General features: G+C 52.6%; 1 protein-coding gene across 1 annotated transcript; it reads left to right on the forward strand.

The window, feature by feature from the left end:
• The first annotated feature begins 1832 nt into the window (after nt 1-1832).
• Nucleotides 1833-22753, forward strand: SLC45A1 (solute carrier family 45 member 1). The gene is made up of 9 exons (XM_007170036.3): nt 1833-1942; nt 6371-6791; nt 7379-7471; nt 7972-8196; nt 14093-14820; nt 17164-17317; nt 18679-18855; nt 20306-20511; nt 22347-22753. The coding sequence occupies exons 2-9, from the start codon at nt 6395-6397 to the stop codon at nt 22614-22616; spliced, it is 2250 nt and encodes a 749-aa protein (XP_007170098.2). The 5' UTR covers nt 1833-1942; nt 6371-6394; the 3' UTR covers nt 22617-22753.
• The last annotated feature ends 453 nt before the right edge of the window (nt 22754-23206 follow it).

The following is a 23206-nucleotide window of genomic DNA, read 5'->3' on the forward strand; positions in this document are numbered from 1 at the left end:
TGTTGATGTCATTGGCCGCAGTTTGGCTTCCTGTGTGCAAGTGATTCTCGAAAGACCGTCTCTGATCTCCAGACCCATCTCTAGGGGCCTCCGTGCCTCAAAGGTCCCTCGAACTCATTCTGTACCAAAGCCACCCTGTGACTCGCCCCAGCAGCCCGAATGCTCTCCTCTCCTTTGCCTGGGTGCTCAAGCTGGAAACTTCTCTACACCTCCCTCCCTCCTCCCCGTACCCCCCACCTTCAACCTGTCACCAAGCCCTGGTGGTTTTACCCACAAATGCCTAGGCAATCCACCACCTCTGTCTCTCCACCATCACTCACATCCTCTCCCGCCTGGGCAGCAGTTCTCTAAGATCCTCCCCGGTGCACCCACCTGGGCCCCCTGATCCCTTCCAATCCACTTTTCCACTCTGAGCTACATGATCTTTGCAAAATATGAATATGATTTATGTCACCCACTCCGCTGCACTGGACCCATCTAAGCTTCTCCTTATTCTTAGAAAATGACACAGTCCACGAGGCCCACAGCCTGAGCCCAAGCTGCCTCTCCAGCCCACCCCCACTCACCTCGGCATCCCAGCCCCACTGGCTCTGTGCTCACCCTGCGCTCTCCTGTCACAGGAGCTCTGCACATGCTGCCCCCTCTGCTCAGTGTTAGCACACCTGTCCAGTGTCATTTCCGCAAGGACCCCCGGCCCTCCCATCAAAGTCACATCCCCTTATTATAAACTTTCCTAGAGCCACACGTCTTCCCCAGTAGCACTTTGTGCTTTGTAATTTCACTAGACTGTACTGTATAATTACTTGCTCCGTCATTGATTCAATCCAGCTCCTACCCCAGGGCCTTTGCACTTGCTCATCCCTCTGCCTGGCATGACCTTCCCCCAAACATCAGCACAGCTAACGCCCTCACGTCGTCCAAGTTTTTCTTCAAATGTCACCTTCTGGGTGGGGACTCATCAACAACCCTATTTAAACTGCAGTGCCCCCCCCCAACCCCCAGCCCCACACTCCCTAAGCCCCTTCTCTGGGGATGACTGTCTTCTGACTTACCATTTATTTATGTTATTTGTCTTGTTCAATGTGTCTCTCCCTCTCTACAATGTCATGCCACAGGGCCAGGAACTTTTGCCTGTTTGTTCACTGTTGTATCCCCAGTCCCTAGGGTAGAGCTGGGACAGAGTAGCACCTGATACATTGGTTAAGGGAATAAGTGAATGCAGTATAATATTTCTAGGCAGGGCCAACTTATTCTGTACAGTGGGCAGTGTCCAGAGCACACAATGCTTTTAGGGATCCTCAAATATGGGTTCATTTCTTTTAAAATCAGAAGGGGGGGGAAGAACTCTTAGGCCAAGGGAAATGTTTTAATATACAGTATTAATATATTAATATATTCATCTTTAAACCAACACAGCTGTAAAATAAAATATATAATAATATAAAATTATTATATATAATATATAATTATAATATATAATATACAATTATAATATATTATATATATTTAATATATATAATTTATATATATATATATATATATTTTTTTTTTTTATGGAGAAAGGGGCCCACCAAGGCCAGAACGCCTCAGCCCGCGGAAGTCTTAGCGGGCCTGTTTCTGGAGCTTTCCTTGCAGACTCTGCCGGCCTTTAAACTTCGGGAGGAGGAGCGGCTGGCGAGGGGTGGGGGCCCTGCGCGGGGTCCAGCGCCTCCGCGGCGGACTGCAGGGCGGTGCCGCTTTAAGGATGCTCTGCGGGTACCGGCCGTAGGCGGCGAGGATGAAGCCTGGCGAGGATGTAGCCTGTGACGTCACGGCCCCGCCCCGCGGGGTGATGCTGCAGGAGCAGCGGCGGGCCGGGGGCGGCCGGGCTGGGACCCGAGCTGCGAACGGGGCAGGCAGGACCCCGGCCTCGGAAAGGGATGCCTCCTGGCTGGACCCACAGGTACCTCCATTTCCTCCTGTGCCCTCCGCACGGCTTCCCGGCTCTGTGCTGGCAGCGTCGCGGCTTAGGCCCCAGGGTAATCAGAGTGCCAGGATTGGGACTGGAGGTTGGCACCGAGACCTTTGTTCCTCTTGGATGTCTAATTAATTGAACTGTCAGTGGAGCCCACGTCTCGCCCCCTGAGTGCAGAACTCTCCCGCCCTGAGAAGGGTAGCAGTTGGGTGACAGACTTATTTCACATTTGCAAGGAAAGAGATCAAACACTGGAATTTGCCCCAGGCTTAAGCTCTGCTTATTGGTGCCCGGAGGCCTGTTCCCAGGTCACCTGGGCAGGTGTCATCAGCTTCCGGTTCACCTCCCGCCAGAGGCTTAACGAATGCTCTGGATGGCTGGGACCCTGGTATAATCTCTCCCAGCATCCCAGGATTAAGTTTATGAGGAGCACCAAGGATTTCTGCTTTCTTGTCAAGGGTAATATGCTGAGGCTGAAATGGGAGGGTTATAGCACTTCGGTTCATTCTGTCCTCGACAAGTTGTTTGTGGGGTTATCATAATGTTTTTGTCTTTCAGCTTTTATAGGGAAGTAGAACCAGGTGCTGATGAAAGTTCCATGTGTGCCTCACCATGGGTTTGGGGATCAATTGGCTGTCATGTAGGGGCCAGATTGCCACAGATCAAAAGTGAGAAGTGGGTGACATACAATTGAGCAACTAGCTGATTAAGTACATCCCCTGAAGTCCACAGAGCCCTTTACTGGTCTGGGAAGATTTCCTTGAAGCATTAACTTTGAGAATTGGTAGAAGGAAGAGCGGGGAAGGGCTGTGGGCCCCATATCACCCCACAGTTGGAAGCCTGGTTTCACGTAGAGAAATGAGGAAATGATTTGAGGTCAGAGTGGGGTGATTTTAAGCATTCGAATTACATGGACATTGTTTATTTTTATTAATCAATTGCTGCTTAGTCTTCCCATAACACAATTTGAGGGATTCATTCCTTGAAACATCCTCTGTATTCTAGAAGCCCAGTGGACCCAGCATATAACCTGTGGGGTCCAGGAATATGTGCACATTTTTGGGGGGCTGAGTAAATGGTAATACAGTGTGATCGAGATGGTCTGGTGAATATTTGTATTAGTGTATTAAAATTCTATTGTACTAGTTTACATTTTACTTTCTTTTTTTATAACATACAGAAGTGAATTTTAAATAGTCCTTAGATTAAACTTTCGTGGACAGCTTTTAATATATGTATTTTTAAATAAAAGTGGTAATCCTGATCCCCCAAACTTGAAGGGGAAGCCTTAGTGAAGACTGTTCAAGCCCAGGTTTAATTCCAGTTTAGATGTGTGTCGGGGGGCGTGTAGGATGGGGGCGGTGAGGGTCTCACTTTTGCTCGGACAGGCTGCAGGCTGTGCTTTAAAGCTGGAGGTGGTGGGCAGGTGATGGTGAAGTTGTCACATCACAGGTAGAGACATGGACTATTTATAGTCCATTTTAAGTGGGTCAAAAATCCTTCCTTTTCAAAAATATACTTCCGCCTGATGCTGTGTAAGGCTAAAATTCTTCCAAACGGGGCCCGTGGTTCTTCATTCTAAAATGACAGGGAAGGTTTCTAACGCGTGTTCACATAAGTTCACTTTATGGGGGTAAAATGCCAATAGGAAAGAGAGGCGTCGTGTGCCTGAAGGGGCAGGTAGAGAGGCACAGAGGGAGTTAGCCACCGAGGCAGGTGTGGGGCTGTGACCAGACAGGTGAAGTCAGGTTAAGCTCTCTGACACACCTGGGCTAAGGTCTTCCTTCTGACTTCTAAGGAGACAGTCTTATTATGCGGTGTTCCAGTGGGTCCTCTATTTCTATGATCTTAATGAATGAAGCTCCAGGGACAGCTAACAACCACCTGGGTTTTTGAAGGCAAGACCAGCCCATTTTTCTCGAGCATTTACTATGTACAAGGGCCTGAGTGAGACCTGTGAGAACACAAACAAGATGCTTAGCTTAACATTTTTTTTAAATTTTTTAAAATCTTGACTTAATCTTCATAAATGGATGGTGTTTTTAATGAAGTAGTACTTGTCTGCATAGTTCTTAGGTACCTCTGCTCTTGTTGTAGAGGAGAGCATGGGATTTTTTTAAGGTCATAAGATAAACCTTTTCTAGAAGCGAGAGCAGACTGATTCGCTGGTTTTGTCATTCCCTGCCATCTTGGTGTGAAATCTACCTCTTACCAAGTCTTCCTGGTCAACTAATCCCTTCTTGATGGGTTCATCTCTCATCACCACATCACCACTGTGCGCAACTGGTGCACAGAGCTCCTTTGCATGGGTGGTTCCCACTGCTTAGCATGTCTTTCCTCCACTGTTTCACCTAACTTGAGGGCAAGAACTATGTCTTTCTTTTATCTCTATAAATTCAGTGTCTTGGTATTCAGTACTCAGCCAAATGGGAGGATGGGTGGGTAGGTGGGCAAGTGGAAGGATGGATGGATGGATGGATGGATGGATGGATATTTGAAAGAGTGGATGAGTAGACGGGTAGGTTGGGTAGATTAGAGGATGGGTGGTGGATATGTATATGGATGGGTGGGTGGGTGGGAAGATGGGTAGATGGATGGATGGATGGATGGATGGATGGATGGATGGATGGATGGGTGGGTGGATGGATGGATGGATGGATGGATGGATGGATGGGTGGATGGATGGATGGATGGGTGGATGGATGGATGGATGGGTAGATGGATGGATGGATGGATGATGGATGGATGGATTGGTGGATGGATAGTTTGTTGTGTTAACATGATGTTCTGAATCCTGCTGGGACGTCTCTAGAATAAATCATTTCTACCACTGGTGTCTTCTGAAGAGAAGGAAGACAATCCCCGAGTGGGTGGGGTAGTGGGGGAGTTTGGGATGCACATCTGGAGTGACAAGGAATTTCAGAGTGATTCATAAAGAAGTTATCGACTAGCACGAGTGTGATGGAGGGTGTACAGTAAGTTAAAGTCAGAAATAAGGGCCTCATTTCTAAAACTTAAAAACTAATTTTGAAAGAAAGCCTCTACTATTTATCTTGGTAAATAACAAGCGTTCTTGTAAGGAAACCTATCAATGTTGGGAATGTCGTCTCAGGCTTAGGGCCTACTTCCCAGGAAGGACTCCAAAGGAAACTTAGGCGATTGCTTTTTTGTGATACAGATGGGGTGAGCTGTGTCAGAGAGGTCAAACCCAATGCAGAACTTCCCCTCTCATGTTTTTATCTGTCTCTTTCCCTCTGATCTTAGTAGCTTTCCTCTCCCTGTGCTTAGTAAAATTGACATTGTCTAAAACGCACAGGTCAACATGCTAGAATCTATTCCTTTAATGTTTACCATCTAGATTAATTTCTAAGCAGTGAAAACAGTTGGATGCCCAAGGGCAGGTCTCCGAGTAGCACACATTGTAAACCCCAGGGAGGTGGGGGACGGAGGGGGCGGGAGTGTCTGTGAATTAGCCTACACGCCTGCTAATTCCCTACCCAGGGCGAGGGCATAGCGAAAATTCCTCAAAAAAATAATTTGAGGATGGAGGAAAATGTATTTCTCACCCTCCCGGATTCTTTCTGTCCCTCACTTTTTTTTTTTTTTTTTTTGGTAAACTGTATCCCTATTCAGCGTGTTGCCTATAACAAGCAGGATTCAGAGAGTCGGTTTATGTCTTTAAAGAGAGCATTTCAAACACTATGAAAGTCTCAGTTCTCCTGACTCGACTGAAAATTCATTTGTCCAGCTGATGTCAAAGGAAAAGACTTGAGTTACACTCATTCGGCTGCTTTTAGGCTTGGCTCCTCCGGCTTAGGGTGGAGAGTAAACCCAGGTATTAGGGAGGGTGTGGCTCTCCATCCCGAGAAGGAAGGGCTGTCCCCTCACCACCTGCAAGCGCTCAGGGTGCCCGTGAGTCCTGTCTCCCCCCAGGGTGCCTGCTCTCCCCGCTCTGCTCCCCTGGGGCCTGCAGGGAAGGGCAAAGTTAGCCCTGGAAATGGGCCGCAGGTCCTAAAATAGCCCGGCATCCTTTGCGGCCTGAGGGCAGCCATGGGGCGCTTGGTGGCTCTCGCTTCTCGGGGTTCTTTGCTGGACCCTCCCGGCGGAGGCTGCTTGGGGAACCGTCCCCTTGAGTTTCAGCGCAGGGACCTGAAGGACTTGATCCTCTCTCTGGTCTCCTCGGGCAGGTGGGCTGCCCCGATGCGGAAGTGAGGCCCAGGAACACCGTGCATACAGCAGGCGCCACTCCGGGGGCTCGGCGTCGGCTCTGAGGGTGCCCCGAGTGAGCTCACCTTTCCCACGTGGGCGGGTGAGCCGTGCCGCGGGGGATGGAGGGGCAGAGCCACCGGGACAAGTGAGCTCGCGGGTTGGAGGCCCCGCGGGTGACGGCTGCCCCCGAACGCGCTTTGCCCACAGGACCACCCACCGGCGCGCCCTGTGATGATCCCCCCGGTGAGCAGCGCCCCTCCGGGAGAGGCCCTCTTCCCCTCCTTGACCCCTCAGGATTGCTGGAGGTCCCCGGTCGCCGGCTACTCGGGGTCCATGACCCAGCACATCAGCCACCGGGCCAACAACTTCAAACGACACCCCAAGAGGAGGAAGTGCATCCGGCCGTCGCCGCCCCCGCCCCCCAACACCCCGTGTCCAATCGAGCTGGTGGACTTCGGGGACCTGCACCCCCAGAGGTCCTTCCGGGAGCTGCTCTTCAACGGCTGCGTCCTCTTCGGCATCGAGTTCAGCTATGCCATGGAGACGGCGTACGTGACCCCGGTGCTCCTGCAGATGGGCCTTCCCGACCAGCTCTACAGCCTCGTGTGGTTCGTCAGCCCCATCCTCGGTGAGCCCCCGCTCGGCCCGCTGGTGATGGCCTCCGAAACCTTCCCAGAAGCTTCCAGAAACCTCAGTGGAGGCAGCTTGAGGGTCCCCAGGGGACAAGGGAGGGGCCAGAGTAAGTCCCCCAGTGGTGTGGGGCTGTAGCAGAACACAGGTATGGCCGGTCAGACCCCGTATCTTAAGTGACTTTCTCTAAACCAGATTAGGGACCAGACTTCAGCAGACCCCAAGGATTCCACCATCCCGTGCCAGGCTGTGTCATCAGAGGAGCCAAGCAATACAGCTGGGGGTGGCTTGGGTCTGGGAGGTCCTGGCCTTTCTTGGATTCCCAAGAAGGTCATGGCTCCTTCGTGCCTTGTAGGGGCCTAAGTAGAAAATTTAAGGAGAAGCTGGGTGATTCCAAGAGTCTGTTTATCTTTTGTTTTCTAGCTCAGGGTTCTGTTGCTGACTCTGAGTTTCATCATCTTATTCTTTTGACGCCCTGGGGACGTTTGAGTGCAGGTGTTTCAGGAATCTGATGAAGCTGCTTCAGAGTTGGTCCCCAGGTACCATGGGGACCCCAGCAGTGACCACTGACCTGCTCTGTTTCAGGATTCCTACTGCAGCCACTGTTGGGTGCTTGGAGTGACCGATGTACCTCAAGGTTTGGAAGGAGACGCCCTTTCATTCTTGTCCTGGCTATAGGTCTGTTGTTTTGGAATTGAAATAAAATGGAAAAAAGAAAAAAGGCCCCAACTGCTTCCTCTTAGGAAAATCTAAAAGAGTGTTGACCAAAACAGTTATCGGGATCGTGTCACTGGTGTGGTGGCGGGGAGCACCCTGTAATCCAGTCTGGGTTAACTGGAAAATATCTCATTTTGATCACTTTTTAAAAATGAGTTAATAAGGGAGTTCCTTGGTGGCCTAGTGGTTAGGATTCCGGGCTTTCACTGCCACGGGCCTGGCTCAGTTCCTGGATGGGGAGCTGAGATCCCGCAAGCTGCGTAGCACGGCCAAAAAAAAAAAAAAAAGTTAATAAAGTCTATATCATTCCTGCTATGCTTGATGAAATAAAAACCCTGATCCAAGTGCTTAAGGTTTGATTAAAAAGGAGTTCTTGGGCCCCTAAAGATGCCAGCCGGAAGTGGTGGCCGCCGGGGCCGGCAGGGCTGCGCTTCCCCGGTGACTTTGTTCTCCATCCCCAGGCGCGTTGCTGGGCCTCTCACTCTTGCTCAACGGCAGGGACATTGGGACGGCGCTGGCTGACACGGCCCACGACCACAAGTGGGGTATCCTGCTCACCGTGTGCGGCGTGGCGCTGATGGACTTCAGCGCGGACTCGGCCGATAGCCCCAGCCACGCGTACATGATGGACGTGTGCAGCCCCGCCGATCAGGACCGGGGCCTGACCATCCACGCCCTCCTGGCAGGTAAGGCTCTGTGCAACGGGGACAAAATTCAAAGACGTGGGCGAGCACGGACGTGCTTGAGAGTGCGTGTCTCAGACGACATATATCAACAGTACACATATTATATACTATAATATCTATATTTTAATCTATATTTCTTTTTTTAATCGAAGTATAGTTGATTTACAATGCTGTGTTAGTTTCAGGTGTACAGCAAAGTGGTTCAGTTATATATATATTCTCTTTCAGATTCTTTACCCTTATAGGTTACTACAATATATTGAGTAGAGTTCCCTGTGCTATGCAGTAGGTCCTTGTTGTTTATCTATTTTATATATAGGAGTGTGTACATGTCAATCCCAAACTCCTAATTTAGCCCTGCTCCCTCCTTCCCCTTCAGTAGCCATAAGTTTGTTTTCTATGTCTGTGGGTCTACTTCTGTTTTGTAAATAAGTTCATTTGTATCATTTTTTTTTTAATATTCCACATATAAGCGATATCATATGATATTTGTCTTTGTCTGGCTTACTTCACTTTGTATGATCATCTCTAGGTCCATCCATGTTGCTGTAAATGGCATTATTTCATTCTTTTCTATGGAAGATATCGTTGATATATATGCATATATGTGTGTATATAGCTCTGTATGTGTGTATATAACCGTGTGTAAATAGTGTTATACATCGTTGATTCTCGTTATTCAGGTAGTTGTGTCGTTCAAAGGCGTCACGAGCTCTGAATTAGCCAACCTCGAATCGTGGCCCGTGGAGACATACAGGGTTAGGTTCCTGCGAACCTCTGGCCACATAATTTTTGTCAACGGATCAATACATAACCTTGTTCCATGTGTTTCTGTTTAAAGACATCTTATTTAGTATACGTCACGGATTCATTAACATTGAACTCACGGCCAGCAGCACTATGACTCGTGCCTGAACGAAGCTCGTCTAACTCACATATTTTCCCCATAAGACACATCGCGGGCTCCGGGCACTTGGGAACCCTAGACAGCAGTAGCGCTACACTTGCGGGCTGTCAAGTAAACAGCGTGTCACCCAAAAAAAAGCACAAAAGTGCAAATATGTAGCACCCACATAGACTATGAAAAGGATGGTTGTTGACAGTGTGAGAGTTGAAGCAAGAAGGCAGAACATCACTGTGGAAAGTCTTAGCCGGGACCGTGTGTGTCGGGCGACTCTTTCACTGCTCTGGGAATTCCCTGGTGGTCCAATGGTTAGGACTTGGCGCTTTCACTGCTGTGGCACGGGTTCAATCCCTGGTCGGGGAACTAAGATCCCACAAGCCGGGCAAAAAAAAATTTTTTTCACTGTTCTGCACGTATCCGAGAGTGATTGCGCATTACATATGTATTTATTGGGGTTACAAATCAATTTTACTGAGTAGGTAAATTTGAAATATGGAATCCGTGAATAATGACAATTGACTGTGTGCACACACACACACACACACACACACACACCCCTGTGCTGTGCTTGATGCCAGACACGAGAAACATTCCCACTGAAGTCAGGAAGGAGGCAGGAATGACCACCAAGGGGAGGGGTGCTGGGGGAGGGCTTGACTGCGAGTGTGGGATTAGCAGATGCAAACTATTATATATAACATGGATAAATGACAAGGCCCTACTGTACAGCACAGGGAACTATATCCTATATCCTGTGATAAACGATGATGGAAAAGAAGATGAGAAAGAATATATGCATAACTGAATCACCTTGCTGTATAGCAGAAATTAACACAACACTGTAAATCAACTATACTTCAATAAAATTGAAAGAAAAAAGAAAAAAAATAAAGAGTCTGTGCTTGGACTTCCCTGGTGGCACAGTGGTTAAGAACCCACCTGCCAATGCAGGGGACACGGGTTCGAGCCCTGGTCCAGGAAGATCCCACGTGCCGCGGAGCAACTAAGCCCGCGAGCCACAACTACTGAGCCCACATGCCACAACTACCGAAGCCCATGTGCCTAGAGCCCGTGCACCGCAATGAAGAGTAGCGCCTGCTCACCGCAACTAGTGAAAGCCCGCGCACAGCAACGAAGACCCAAGGCAGCCAAAAATATAAATAAGTAAATAAATAAATAAATAAAATTTAAAAAAATAAAACAAACAAAACCTTCAAAGGAATCAACTGCAAAACAGTAAGAGAATTCAGTATGATGTTTGCTTATCAAAGTATCATATAAAAATCAGTACCTCTAGCGTTTGTATATAAAACAATTATCTTGTTCCAAAATAAAATGGAAGTAAACAATCCCATTTAAAATAGCAATGGAAAAGATTTCTAAAAATCCAGGGAAAGAGATCATATGTGTAGGACCTGTATGAAGAGGCCGGGGTGGCCCAGGAGCTGAAATCTGGAATCGGTTTTGTGCTTTTCCTCCTGTTCATGGTGGGACTTTAGGCAACTGCTTGGCCTCTCCAAGCCTCAGTCGCTTCTTCTAGGAAACGTCATTGTTCATCTCTCTTTACAATCCCGTATGCACGTGGGTCCAGGGAGCTTCTGCGTGGGTCCAGGCAGGCAGGAGTTTGGAGGGTCGGAAGAAGGAATTAGTTTTTTATCTTATATAGAGAGTCCCCAACTTATGATGGTTTGACTTACGATTTTTTTGCCTTGACAAAAGATATGCACATTCAGCAGAGACTGTACTTTGAATTTGAAGTTTGCCCTTTCCTGGGCTAGCGATATGCAGTCCGATCCTCTCTTGTGATGCTGGGCGGCGGCTCCCGTTCACCCCCGTGACCTCGAGGGTCAACAACCCTACACTGACCACCGTTCTGTTTTTCACTTTCAGGACAGTCATCAGTCAATTACATGAGACAGTCAACACTTCACTATAAAATAGGCTTTGTGTTAGATGCTTTGGCCCAGCTGTAGGTTAATGGAAGTGATCTGAGCACGTGTAAGGTAGGCGGGGCTAAGCAATGATATTCAGTAGGTTAGGTGTATTCAGTGCATTTTCTTTTTTTTCCCCTTTTTAAAAAATTGACGTATAGTTGATTTACAATGTTGTGTTAGTTTCTGGTGTACAGCAAAGTGAATCAGTTATACATGTATTTATATATACATATATTCTTTTTCAGATTTTTTTCCCTTATAGATTTTTACAAGATATTGAGTATAGTTCCCTGTGCTATACAGTAGGTCCTTGCTGGTTATCTATTTTGTATATAAGAATGTGTATTAAATGCATTTTCATCTTATGATATTTTCAACTTACAATGGGTTTATCAGGATGTAATTCTGTAGTAAGTACATGAAGATCTGTACTCTTCTGAATTGGTTTTTTTTTTCCTCTTTTAAAATTGTGTTAAAATACACATGACATAAAATTTACCATCTTAGCCATTTTTAAGTGTACAGTTCTGTGATACTTTCACACTGTTGTGTAGCCATCACCGCCATCCATCCCCATAATGCTTTTCATCTTGTAAAACTGAAGCTCTATAACCATTAGATAATAACCCCCCAATCTCCCCTCCCCCAGCCCCTGGCAACCACCATTCTACTTTCTGTCTCTACAAATTTGACTGCTCTAAGGAACCGATGTGAGCGGAATCAAACAGTATTTGTCTTTGTGGCAGGCTTATTTCACTGAGTATAATGTCCTCAAGGTTCATCCATGTTGTAGCGTATGTTAGAATTCCTTACTCTTTTAAGACTGAATAATATTTCATTGCATTTATACACCACACTGTGCTTATCCATTCATCCTTTGATGGACACTTGGGTTGCTTCTTAGCTATTGTGAATAATGCTGCTGTGAACATGGGTGTACAAACATCTCTTCAAGACCCTGCTTTCAGTTCTTTTGGGGCCTCTACCCAGAAGTGGAATTGCTGGGTCAGACGATAATTCTATTTTTAGTTTTTGGGGGAGCCTCCTTATTGTTTTCCACAGCAGCTGCACTATTTTACATCCCCACCAACACTGCACAAGGGTTCCAATTTCTCCACTTCCTCGTCAACTTACTGTTTTCTGGGTTTTTAAAGATTGTTCGATAGTAGCCACCCTAATGGATGTGAGGTTGTATCTCACTGCGGCTCTGATTTGCATTTCCCTAATGATCGGTGATGTTGAGCATTTTTCTATGTGCTTGTTGCCATGCGTCTATCATTGGAGAAATGTTTACTCAAGTCCTTTGCCCATTGTTTGAATCAGGTTGTTTGTTTCTTTGCTGTTGAGTATAGTTCCTCAACTGTGCAAGTGTATCGCTTCGATCATTTAAAAAAAAAAATAGTTCATAAAGTTCTCACAAATCTGACCTTGATTAAGTGTCACCAAACTACAACTGTGTCTTCAGAAGGAGTGGGGGAAGCTAATTAGGACCATGAATGTGGAAAGTTAAGAATAATAAAGCCGGGGAGGGGGGGCTGGATATGAGATTAAGAGGCCCGTAAGAAGAGTCTGGAACAAATGAAGTTCTACAGAAAGCCATTAAATAACTAGATTCAGGGTCATGTCCCACCATAGGGACATGTGGAAGGTTGGGCTGAACGTGTCTGAGTCCAGGCCTTTCCACAGGCGATTCTGTTGAAAAGGCCAACTCCTGACATGGCTGGGTCTCCCCAAGTGGAGGGGAGGGAGGGCCCATGCTGGTCGGATGCAGGTTCCCCTGCATCGCCAAGAGTAAACCAAGAGTTTTACTCATCGCAACCAGTAGCCTGGTCAGAATATAGCTGGACTCAAAATAGAAAAGCACCTAAGATGCGTGATGGGGCTGCGAAGGGGCTGGGCGGGCGGAGCCCTGGCGGCCTGGCCTTGCTCTTGCCATTGGAAGCCCAGCGCTGGGCGGGAGGAAACGGCACTTTCTGGAGGTGAGAATGTCTTTTGCCACTGGCCGGGCACCATGCGGCATCACCTGCATTTTCATGTTGTGCTGTGTGAACCATTGGCTGTTTGCTGGGTCCCTGAGGCTGTGGAATCAGTGAGTGGGATCAGAGGAAAGGACCAGATTCCTGCAGCCCTCCTGTTCCCTGATGGCTCCAGGGCCCAGAGAGCTGCCACCAGGGGTGACCCATTAGGGGTGACTTTCTTTCTTTCTTTTTTTTTTTAAATAAATTTATTTATTTTATTTTATTTTGGGTCGCGTTGGGTCTTCGTTGCTGCACACGGGCTTTTCTCTAGTTGCGGCGAGCAGGGGCTACTCTTCGTTGTGGTGCTCAGGCTTCTCATTGCGGCGGCTTCTCTTGTTGCAGAGCGCAGGCTCTAGGCACGCAGACTTCAGTAGTTGTGGCACACGGGCTCAGTAGTTGTGGCTCGCGGGCTGTAGAGCGCAGGCTCAGTAGTTGTGGCACACGGGCTCAGTAGTTGTGACGCACGGGCTTAGTTGCTCCGCGGCATGTGGGATCTTCCCGGACCAGGGCTCGAACCCATGTACCCTGCATTGGCAGGAGGATTCTTAACCACTGCGCCACCAGGGAAGCCCAGGGGTGACTTTCTTAATGGTGGTCAGGCCCAAGGACGATGTCGCCAGGTGAGCAAGACAGGGGTGGCCACGCGAATTCCCGCGTGCACACGTGCAGCGGTCTGTGTGCTGGGGACCAGGTCTCCCGTGTTTACACAGCACTGAAGCTGGGGGAGGGGCAGGACTCCAAGGGGACAGGTGACCCAGCATCAACACTCACTTTCGGTCTTCCTAAGACGCTGTGTGCAGAGGGGACCAGAGTGTGGGCAGGTGGTCATCATGCCCTGGCAGGCGGCCCTCAAGGGCAGGGGACCGGGTCCCCCAGGGTCCCCCTGGAAATCCCATTCTCTTCTCCTTTTCTTTGGGGTGTAGGTGGGACAGATAATACATCCGGGTCCCTGGGGTGGATTTTACAAGTTAAGTAAGGAAGCGAACACCTTCCTCGGGGGTTTTCTTCCACCCCCCACCCCGCCCCGCTTCTCTCCCCAGGTCTCGGAGGAGGGTTCGGATATGTGGTCGGGGGGATCCACTGGGATGAAACCGGCTTCGGGAGAGCCTTGGGCGGGCAGCTGCGGGTCATCTACGTCTTCACGGCCGTCATCCTGAGCACCACCACCGTCCTCACCCTGGTCAGCATCCCCGAGAGGCCCCTGCGGCCCCCGGGCGAGAAGAGGCCGGCCATGAAGAGCCCCAGCCTCCCGCTGCCTCCCTCCCCTCCTGTCCTGGGTGAGGAGGGCGCCCCCTGCCCGCCGGCTGCCGGCCTCCATGCCGGCCTCTCCAGCCCCATCTCCCCGCTGAGCCCCCTCACGCCCAAGTACGGCAGCTTCATCAGCAGGGACAGCTCGCTGACGGGCATCAGCGACTTCGCCTCGTCCTTCGCCGCGTCCAGCATAGACGGCGTCCTCATCGACTGCTTCACGGGCGGCCACGACGGCCACCTGGCCATCCCCGGCAGTGCCCCAAGGCAGGCCGTCAGCGTCAGCTTCCCCCGGGCCCCCGATGGCTTCTGCCACCGGGACCGCGGCCTCGGGGACCGGAGGGACGTCGCCCTGGCCACCGGCCCCGACGGGAACGTGCTGAGGGTGGGCTCCTTGGACACCTCCAAGCCGCGGTCAGCTGGCATCCTAAAGAGACCCCAGACCCTGGCCATCCCGGACGCCGCCGGGGGAGGTGGCCCCGATAGCAGCCGGAGAAGGAACGTGACCTTCAGTCAACAGGTAAGAGCAAACGCCGGGGGGCCGGGGGAGGGGGGAGCCAGGGGTCCCAGGGCTCAGCCAGCCAGCGGTCGGCACTGTGCGTGGTCCCCCCTCGTCAGATGATCTGGAAGGAGATTCCCGGCCCATGTGGGCCTATCAGTCAGAAAGGACTTGGGTCGAATAGATGGGCCTCAGGGACACCCCCATCCTCACATCCTCATCCTCTTCAGCCTGTCAGGGCTGGGATTCTGGGCCCGACATGAGCCCACAGATGCATTCAGGGTCTCTGCCAGGGGTCGCACTTTAAGACACTGGCCACGGCAAAGGGGTGGCTCTTTTAAACACCCTTACGTTTGCCCAGGGGTAATCCGGTGAGTTTGTTGCAGCATCATGTGTATCGCGGTCATTCCTGGTCTTTTCCCCGCCGCGTCCAGCCCACGTTGGCTGTGTGCACGCAGTGCCAACTGAGCTAAGTCCTCCTGAAGGACAGAAACAAAACATAAACCCTGGCGGCTGTTTCTGGGGCCTCCTTCCCTCCCCAGGTGGGCAACCTTAACCAACTAACCCAGAGGCTGTCAATACTCTGGATCCCAAAGGGCGCAGGCATGTTCTGGGAAGGAGAGAGCCTTCTGGAAGGCTGTCTGTGATGTATGTACGTTGGCTGGAAGGCCACAGACTGACATGTGGGATTTTAGCTGCTTTCAGAGTCCGCGATCTTGGAAGAGGCTACTTTATATTAAAGAGAGTTATTCTCTCATTTAAAGTAGACGTGAGGGCCTCCCTGCCCTCAGGGGCACCCAGGGGATGGAGTTTCCTGAGCAGAAAGCCTATGACCCTTGTTCAACCCGCACAGGCCCCCAGGGGGGCAGTTCTGAAGGCGGGTGACCTGGACATGCCCCTTGGACACGGCTGCCACGTGGCCGTGTCTCCCGCGAAGCAGGCCCCGCTCTGCCGGCCCGACCCTCCGTCAGACATCCCCACCCACGCTCCCGTGCCTGGGAGGACCCCCTGATTTCGTGGGAGGCTGACATTGGGAGATGGCTCTTCGTTGTTAAATTCTGAAGCTTACCCGCGCCTCCTTTGTGTTACCGCGAGTCGGTCTTAGGGCCACTACTATCGTGTCTTAAACTCAATGTCATCCCATCTCGAGGAAGCGCTCTGCACAGGTGGGTGGCAGCCCTGCAGGGAAGAATCCAGGTCCCCGTGGGCGGCATCCACAAGCTCAGATCTGGAAAGCGTTTGAAGAACTGAAAATCACCGGAAGAAATCCCATCATTGGCAAAGGAAAGCCACTTCTCTGATTGTTCGAGTCAAGGGCATGTCATCCTCACTCCTGATGACAGCAGAGCAGGTCATCAAGCCTTTTGTCAACACTGGGTCATCCTGTCCTGTCTCCCAAAATTCCACCTGGCTTCTAGATACAGTCCTTAAATTCTGGTTGAAAAATCTCTTTTTAATCCTTTTAAAACTTTCCATTCTCGAATCAGTTTTGGAGGAAAGTAAAGTTCATGAGCTAAATATACACATCTGGGCTCAGTGGGGACATAGGTGTCAGTCAAAGTCTTCCTCCGGCAGCTGTGGGTGACAAGCTCTGTTGATGCAGCTGCCCTTGGAACCGGCATCGTGGGCAGTTCCCTTCCTTTTCATTCACCCACCCGGAACGTCCAGGTGCCGACCCAGCACAGGCTCCCGCGTGGACCCAGAGTAAGGCATCTTCTCCTCTCTTGAGATGTCTAGCTCCCAAAGGCATCGGTTCTCCTGGCTGCTGTCTGCACCCCCAGCCCAGGCGGGGCCACGGTGCGGCAAGGCCTTGTCATTCCGGGAGCAGGCAGCAAACTGAGCCAGTGAGCGTATTTGTCGATGGAGTTGCCCTGACAGATGCCGGTGACGTGGAGCTGCCTGCGTGCCCAGCTCCCCGCACGGGCTCTGTTGGCCGCTCTAACCCCTGTGTAGGAAGGAGTCCACCTGTCCAGATGCCCAGTCACCTTGGAAGCAGTCTTTTACATCCTCTCTTATAGAAAAGATGAGACTTCGTAACGTCTGAATTTCAACTGACCCGTATTTTTCTTTCAAACATATTCCACATCTGGCGAGGTCTTAGCTTACTCTCTGCGGCCCAAAGGCAGGCACCGCGAAGGGAAATTCTATTCTCAGCCGCTCCCGTCTCTGAAGAGACGCCTTAAAGTCATTTCTCTCTTTCGGGTGGTGTTTGGTGCCCCGTTCTCACCACCCAGGAAGACAAACCCTCCCAGCCTCTGGGTTTGTGTTTCTGATTCACTTTTGCATCGAAGCAAAACACACGCTTCCGAGGGGCGCCTGGGGTTTGAAGCCCTGAGGAGGGACTTTTGGGGGCTTCCCTTGCAGGTGGCCAATATTTTACTGAATGGCGTGAAATACGAGAGCGAGCTGACGGGCCCCAGCGAGCCGTCGGGGCAGCCGCTGTCCATGAGGTACCTCTGCTTCACCATCTGCAACATGCCCAAGGCCCTGCGCCACCTCTGCGTCAACCACTTCCTGGGTGAGCTCGCAGCAAAGTCTCCCGCGTGTCCTGTGCCCCTCGGGTGGCCCTGCGTGAGGGGCGAGGCTGCGGATGCCCGGAGGCCTCTCCCCTCCACTCGGCCTCCCCAGGCGTCACCAGGGGCAGGACGAGGTGGGGACGGGCGCGGGGTGGGGGGGGCGTGCAGCGGGGAGGGCTTTTCTCCAGGAAGAGCCAGGTCTCCACGGAGCCCAGATCCTCAGGACCAAAAGCTCTTCGGGCAACTCACAATTAAGTGGGACATCACTCTCGCACTGGTGGGACTTGTGTCTTAAGCCAGTTTGGACCCCTCACGCTTAGAGCTGAGACGTAAACACACACAGACACACACGTCTGGTGCTGGTCTCACGTTCACAGGCTCGGCTTTCGAATGACTACCGAGAAGCCCCAACTTGCGTTCCATTCCCTTCGGTGTCTCTTTGCTGTTGGGTTGTTGACCATCTGAGGATGATGAAGGATCTGAGATAATCTAGGCTCTCAAACATTGTGGGATGTAAATCAGAATGACCTTCTAGAGGGCAATTTGGCAACAGGCAAGAATCTTAAAAATGCCCATCACCTTTATCCCAGAGATCCTACCTATTTGGTGTTCTTTGCAAGGATGTAGTCAGAGGTTTTATCACGAATACACGTGTGAGGTATTTATCACAGCACGACTCATGTTAACCAAAGACTGGGATGGGGGAAAGGGTAAATGTCCAACAATGGGAAGATGGATCCACACTGTGAAATATTTTGCTGCCATTAAGATGGGACTGTTTAAGAATATTTAATGGCATAGAGAGCATGCATGACTATTACTGGGGTTCAAGAGACTCCATAAATACCACCTCCTTCCTCTATAAAAGAGGAAATGCACGTGGAAATCAGAGGAAGGAGCACTGTGGTTTTCTAGGTAACAGAGCAAATTAGATCTCTACCAGCACTTGCCCTTCCTAATGTATTTCTCCCAGGTAAACGGGTGACCCCTGCCCCCGCACTGTGGCTGGAGCCCCACTGGCATTTTCTCGCCTCCCCTGCAGAGGAGGGGGAAACAGGAGGAGCTGAGGGTTAGCTTTCCTCCTGGCAATAACGTTCAGAGAAAGAACAGAATACAAAACCTTCACGCGACAGAGCCTATGTTACAAGAATATATATTTTAAAAAGACGGGTAGGAAACCTACAAAATTTTAACAGCGGTAAAGTCATGTCTGCATGGTGAAGCTATAGGTAATTCCTTCTTTAAGTTTTGAATCGACAAAACTCACGGGCTCCTTCGGTCATCGGTCAAAACCACCTGCTGGCGGAGGAGGGGCCACGTGCCAGCGCCTGCCCAGCGGTCACCAGCCCTTCTCCCCTCCCAGGGTGGCTCTCCTTCGAGGGGATGCTGCTCTTCTACACGGACTTCATGGGCGAGGTGGTATTTCAGGGGGACCCCAAGGCCCCACACACGTCGGAAGCGTATCAGAAGTACAACAGCGGGGTCACCGTGGGCTGCTGGGGGATGTGCATCTACGCCTTCAGCGCTGCCTTCTACTCAGGTACCCGTGGGCTGGGCTCAGCGGGGCGGGGCCTCCGTGGGAGTGATAGTGGCCCTCGGCAGGGTGGCTGGTACCTGTTCAGTGAAGGAAGGTTGTATCTTTACAGCTGCAGACACAGCATCCCAATTTGGGGGGAGACAGCGCTGTTCTTTTCTCCGTTGTTCAGCGACCCGTCGTCAGGGGTCAGCTGGGGACGCTGCCTGGTTCTGCGCGGCAGGGCAGGGCCGGGTGGGGACGGGCGTGTGTCTGGCCCTGAGTAAGCAGCTGGCCAGGGGGGGTCAGGCCCGTAAGCGAGGGGCACGTGGGGGCCCAGGGACAGACCACGAGGTCACCACCGGGCGGGTGTGCCGTCCACCTGCCACCCCTACCCCATCCTTCCCGTGTCGATTCTCGTGGTGGCTGGTCCAGAGGGAGGGAGGGTGCAGGTGAGGCCGGGGGGGGCAGCTAGAACGAGGCTGTGGAACACGTGGGGTGGGTGCGGGGAGGCCGAGATGACCCTGAGGTTTGACTCTGGGTGCCCCACGGACCTAGGACGCTGTGCTGAGTGCCTGTGGGTGCCGGGGTGTCCCAGTGGTGGCCTAGCTGGCGGTGCACGGCCCCCAAACTTCATCTCAGGGGTCCGGCCTCTTGGCCTTTCCAGCCACAGGCTCCGGTGGGGCGACCCGGCGCTGCCCTCGAGGCGTGATGACCACGTGGGGCCGAGTTCCAGTAAAACTTCGCTGATGTTCACGGGGATTCGGATCTTGTATGATTTTCGTGTGCCACAAAATATCTGTCTTCTTTGGACTTGTTTTAAACATTTAAAAATGTGAAAACCGTTCTTAGCTCCGGGTGGTACAAAAACAGGCTGCAGCCCAGACTCAAGGTGACGGCTGCAGACTGTGGACCCCGTTAGCGAGCTCCAGCCGCGCAGTCAGGACCGTGACTTTTGTAGGAGGTCGAGGGACCATATTAAGAAAGAATTTCTAGGCTCTCGCTGGCGGACCCCGGCGGGCCTGGGTGTTTGGTGGCACCAGGACGGGGGGAAGCGGCCCCGGGGTATTTGACTCCGGCAAGGGGCGTCATGCGGAGCCCGAGCTGCCAGGCCCCTCAGGGTCCTTAGACACTGGCCGGCCGGGGTGGGGCTCTCGGTGTCCTCGTGTTAGGAGAGCGACAGAAGCACTACGATTTGTGCAAGAACTCAGGGTTCAGCCGCAAACCGTAAACTCTCGAGCCTCTTTGATCTTGCCACCCAAAGACCCCTTCACCTGCTGCAGCACTTGGGGGCCTCCCCTGGGTGTGAAGGGGGCCACCCCAGGTCCTGCCGCCCATCCGGACAACCCCATCAGTGGTCCCTTGGCTCCCCGGGGCCCCGCTCGGGTCTCCCGGTCAGGGGCAAGCCGCCTGCCGGCCTGGTGGGCGGCCTGGGGCCCCAGGCGGGGCGCTGCTCACCTTCCTCTCTGGGTCGCAGCTCTTCTGGAGAAGCTGGAGGAGCGCCTCAGTGTCCGCACGCTGTACTTCATCGCCTACCTGGCCTTCGGCCTGGGGACTGGGCTTGCCACCCTTTCCAGGAACCTCTACGTGGTTCTGTCCCTCTGCATCACCTACGGGATTCTGTTCTCCACGCTGTGCACCCTGCCCTACTCGTTGCTGTGCGATTACTACCAAAGCAAGCAGGTGAGTGCCGGCCTTCTTGCTTCGGGCCCCACGTCCAGGCGACTCTCCGCCTGAGCAGGGTCCCGGGACCCGCTGCACAGCTCAGGGCCCCGTTCAAACGGGAAGATTATCAGATGCATCGGCAGAGCATAAAGCCTGGCAGGAAGCTGCCCGCATAAGGAATTGGGCGGCGCTGGGAGAGGTGCAAGGAGAGGGCTCTGCGGGGCTTTGGGGTCAGCTGGGAGCATGTGGGCACCAAAAACCCAGCAGTCGAGGTCAATAATACGTGAATGTGGTTTTTCTGAAAATGAGCATCAATGCCACAAATCCACGCTGAGCGAGAGATCGGGGACTTAAAGACAGGATAAGGGACAGGGCTGAGCCGAGTCCTGGTGGCGTCTGAGGCTAAAGGAAAACTCAGGAGAATGGATCCCGTCTTTATGTCAAATTTTGGTATTCTGTTCAGGGTGGATTTTCCCTTAACAGCTTTATCGAGGCAGAAGTCACCACAATGCCACGCAGTTCACCCATTTCCAGCGTACGATTCAGTGGCTTTTAGTGTATTCACACCATCAATTCTAGAACATTTTTGTCACCCCCAAAAGAAGCCCCCTTCCTGTTGGCCATCACCCCTGCAGCCCTCCCCTCCCCTGGACGTTTCCCGTCAATGGGATCACGTGATAGGTGGCCTTGTGTGTCTGGCTTCTCCCAGCCTCACGTTTTCGAGGCTTATCCACCCTGTGTATGAGTGGGTCCCTACTGCCTTCCTTCTTGTGGCCGAATAACGCTGCCATCGTAGATTTTGGGCAGTGACTTTGAGGCGTTACAATACGGCACTAAAAGACCACCTTGACAGCTGCCTTTCCCGCAGCCCCTTTAACTCCGGACCCCCGGCGCCTCCCCCAGGCCTGGCCCCGGGGGCTGACTCTCCCCCTGGGCGGCGCTCAGGCTGTGCACGTGACCTGCGCGCACGGTCCCCCTTGTCACTTCCTGGGAGCCCCCTTCACCGGGGTACGTGGACGTGCTGGTTCTCAGTGGAGGGCGGCCCTGCCCCGCGGGAGGGGACACAGGGCCTTGGGCCACTCGACCAGGCTTGGGTCAGAGCCGGCTGGAAGGCTCGGGCCTCTGAGGCCCGTCAAGTCTTCTGGACACGCGGTCTCTGCTGGGCTGCGGGTCCAGGGCTCCCCTACGACCTCCCCACCGCGGTGGCCCCCACGGGCTGGGCGGGTGTCCCCAGGACTCACGTGACACCCATTCACGGATCACCTCGCCGGTGCTGTGGGAACACAGCCTGGGGGTGGGGGGGGAGTTGTTCAGCAGCGTCCCAGAGGGGAGCACAGCTGCATGTGGGAGGGGGGCCAGGCCGTGCGGGACCCCGGGTGGCGTCATGGGGTGCAGGTGGCCTGTGCTGGGGGCAGAGTCACTCCCGCTGCCACGTGGCAGCTCTGCACAGAGACCACGTGTCACCTCCGTCCCCCAGCGTGGTGCCGGGTGGGGGCGGAGGGAGCCTGACGTACAAGGTGGAGGCCACAGGCCAGAGGAGCAGCGCTGTAGACCCTGGCGGGATCTCTGAGCGCGACAGGCGTCGTAGCGACAAGGGTTCGGGGAGGGCGGAGCTGGAGCGGAGGAGGCCGGGCCCGGCAGGCCCTGCATCTCCTGTAGGGGCGGGAGACCCGGAAGAGCCCCTGCTGGCCGTGGGTTCCTTTTCTTGTCGTCATCTCAGAACACAAATATCATTATAGTCTTGGCCGGGCTCCCTGTGCACGTGGGGCCTGGAGGACGTGAGCTGCTGGGCAGGGGTGCCGGGTCCCAGGGCCGCAGGGGGCCTGGTCCGGCTGACGCACGTCTCTGGTCAGTTTGCAGGGTCCAGCGCCGACGGCACCCGGCGGGGCATGGGCGTGGACATCTCGCTGCTGAGCTGCCAGTACTTCCTGGCCCAGATCCTGGTGTCCCTGGTGTTGGGGCCTCTGACCTCGGCTGTGGGCAGCGCCAACGGCGTGATGTACTTCTCCAGCCTGGTGTCCTTCCTGGGCTGCTTGTACTCCTCCCTGTTTGTCGTCTACGAAATCCCTCCCAGTGACGCTGCCACCGCCGAGGAGCACCGGCCCCTCCTGCTGAACGTCTGACGTCCAGAGCCATGGCTTCGGCCTCGAGCCTGGGCCGGGGTCGGGAGCAGGCCGGCCGGCGGAAACCCACAGGGCCCTGGTGGGTGGAGGCGTGACAGGTTTCCTGATGGGATGTAAATATGTGATAAATCAATAAATGGCAGCAGCAAAGCCTACGGTTTCCAGTGTGGCTCCCCCGAGGGGTGAGAGGTCACCTGGGGATTGGGCCACTCGCCATGGGGACTTGGGGAGGGGGCTGTGTCATTTATGCATATATATATATATATATATATATATATATATATATATATATATATATATATATATATAAAACCAGCAGCAGCTTTGCACCCCGCCTCCCACCCCTACCCCCTGCCCTGAAGACACCTGGCAATGTCTGAAGATATTTTGGGTTGTCACAACTTTGCTGCTGCCTGGGAGGCTGTAAACACCCTACAGTGAGCAAGATGACCACACACAGCAAAGAATGATCCGGCCCCAAATGTCCACAGTGCTGGCGTGCAGAGAGCCTGTCTAACTGTACGTTGCTTCCCAGAATACAGTTAGAGCAGACAATGCTTTTGGGTCAGAAGACCTCACACCCATTCAGT

Source organism: Balaenoptera acutorostrata, chromosome 1 (genome assembly GCF_949987535.1).
Source record: "Balaenoptera acutorostrata chromosome 1, mBalAcu1.1, whole genome shotgun sequence".
NCBI lineage: Eukaryota > Metazoa > Chordata > Mammalia > Artiodactyla > Balaenopteridae > Balaenoptera > Balaenoptera acutorostrata.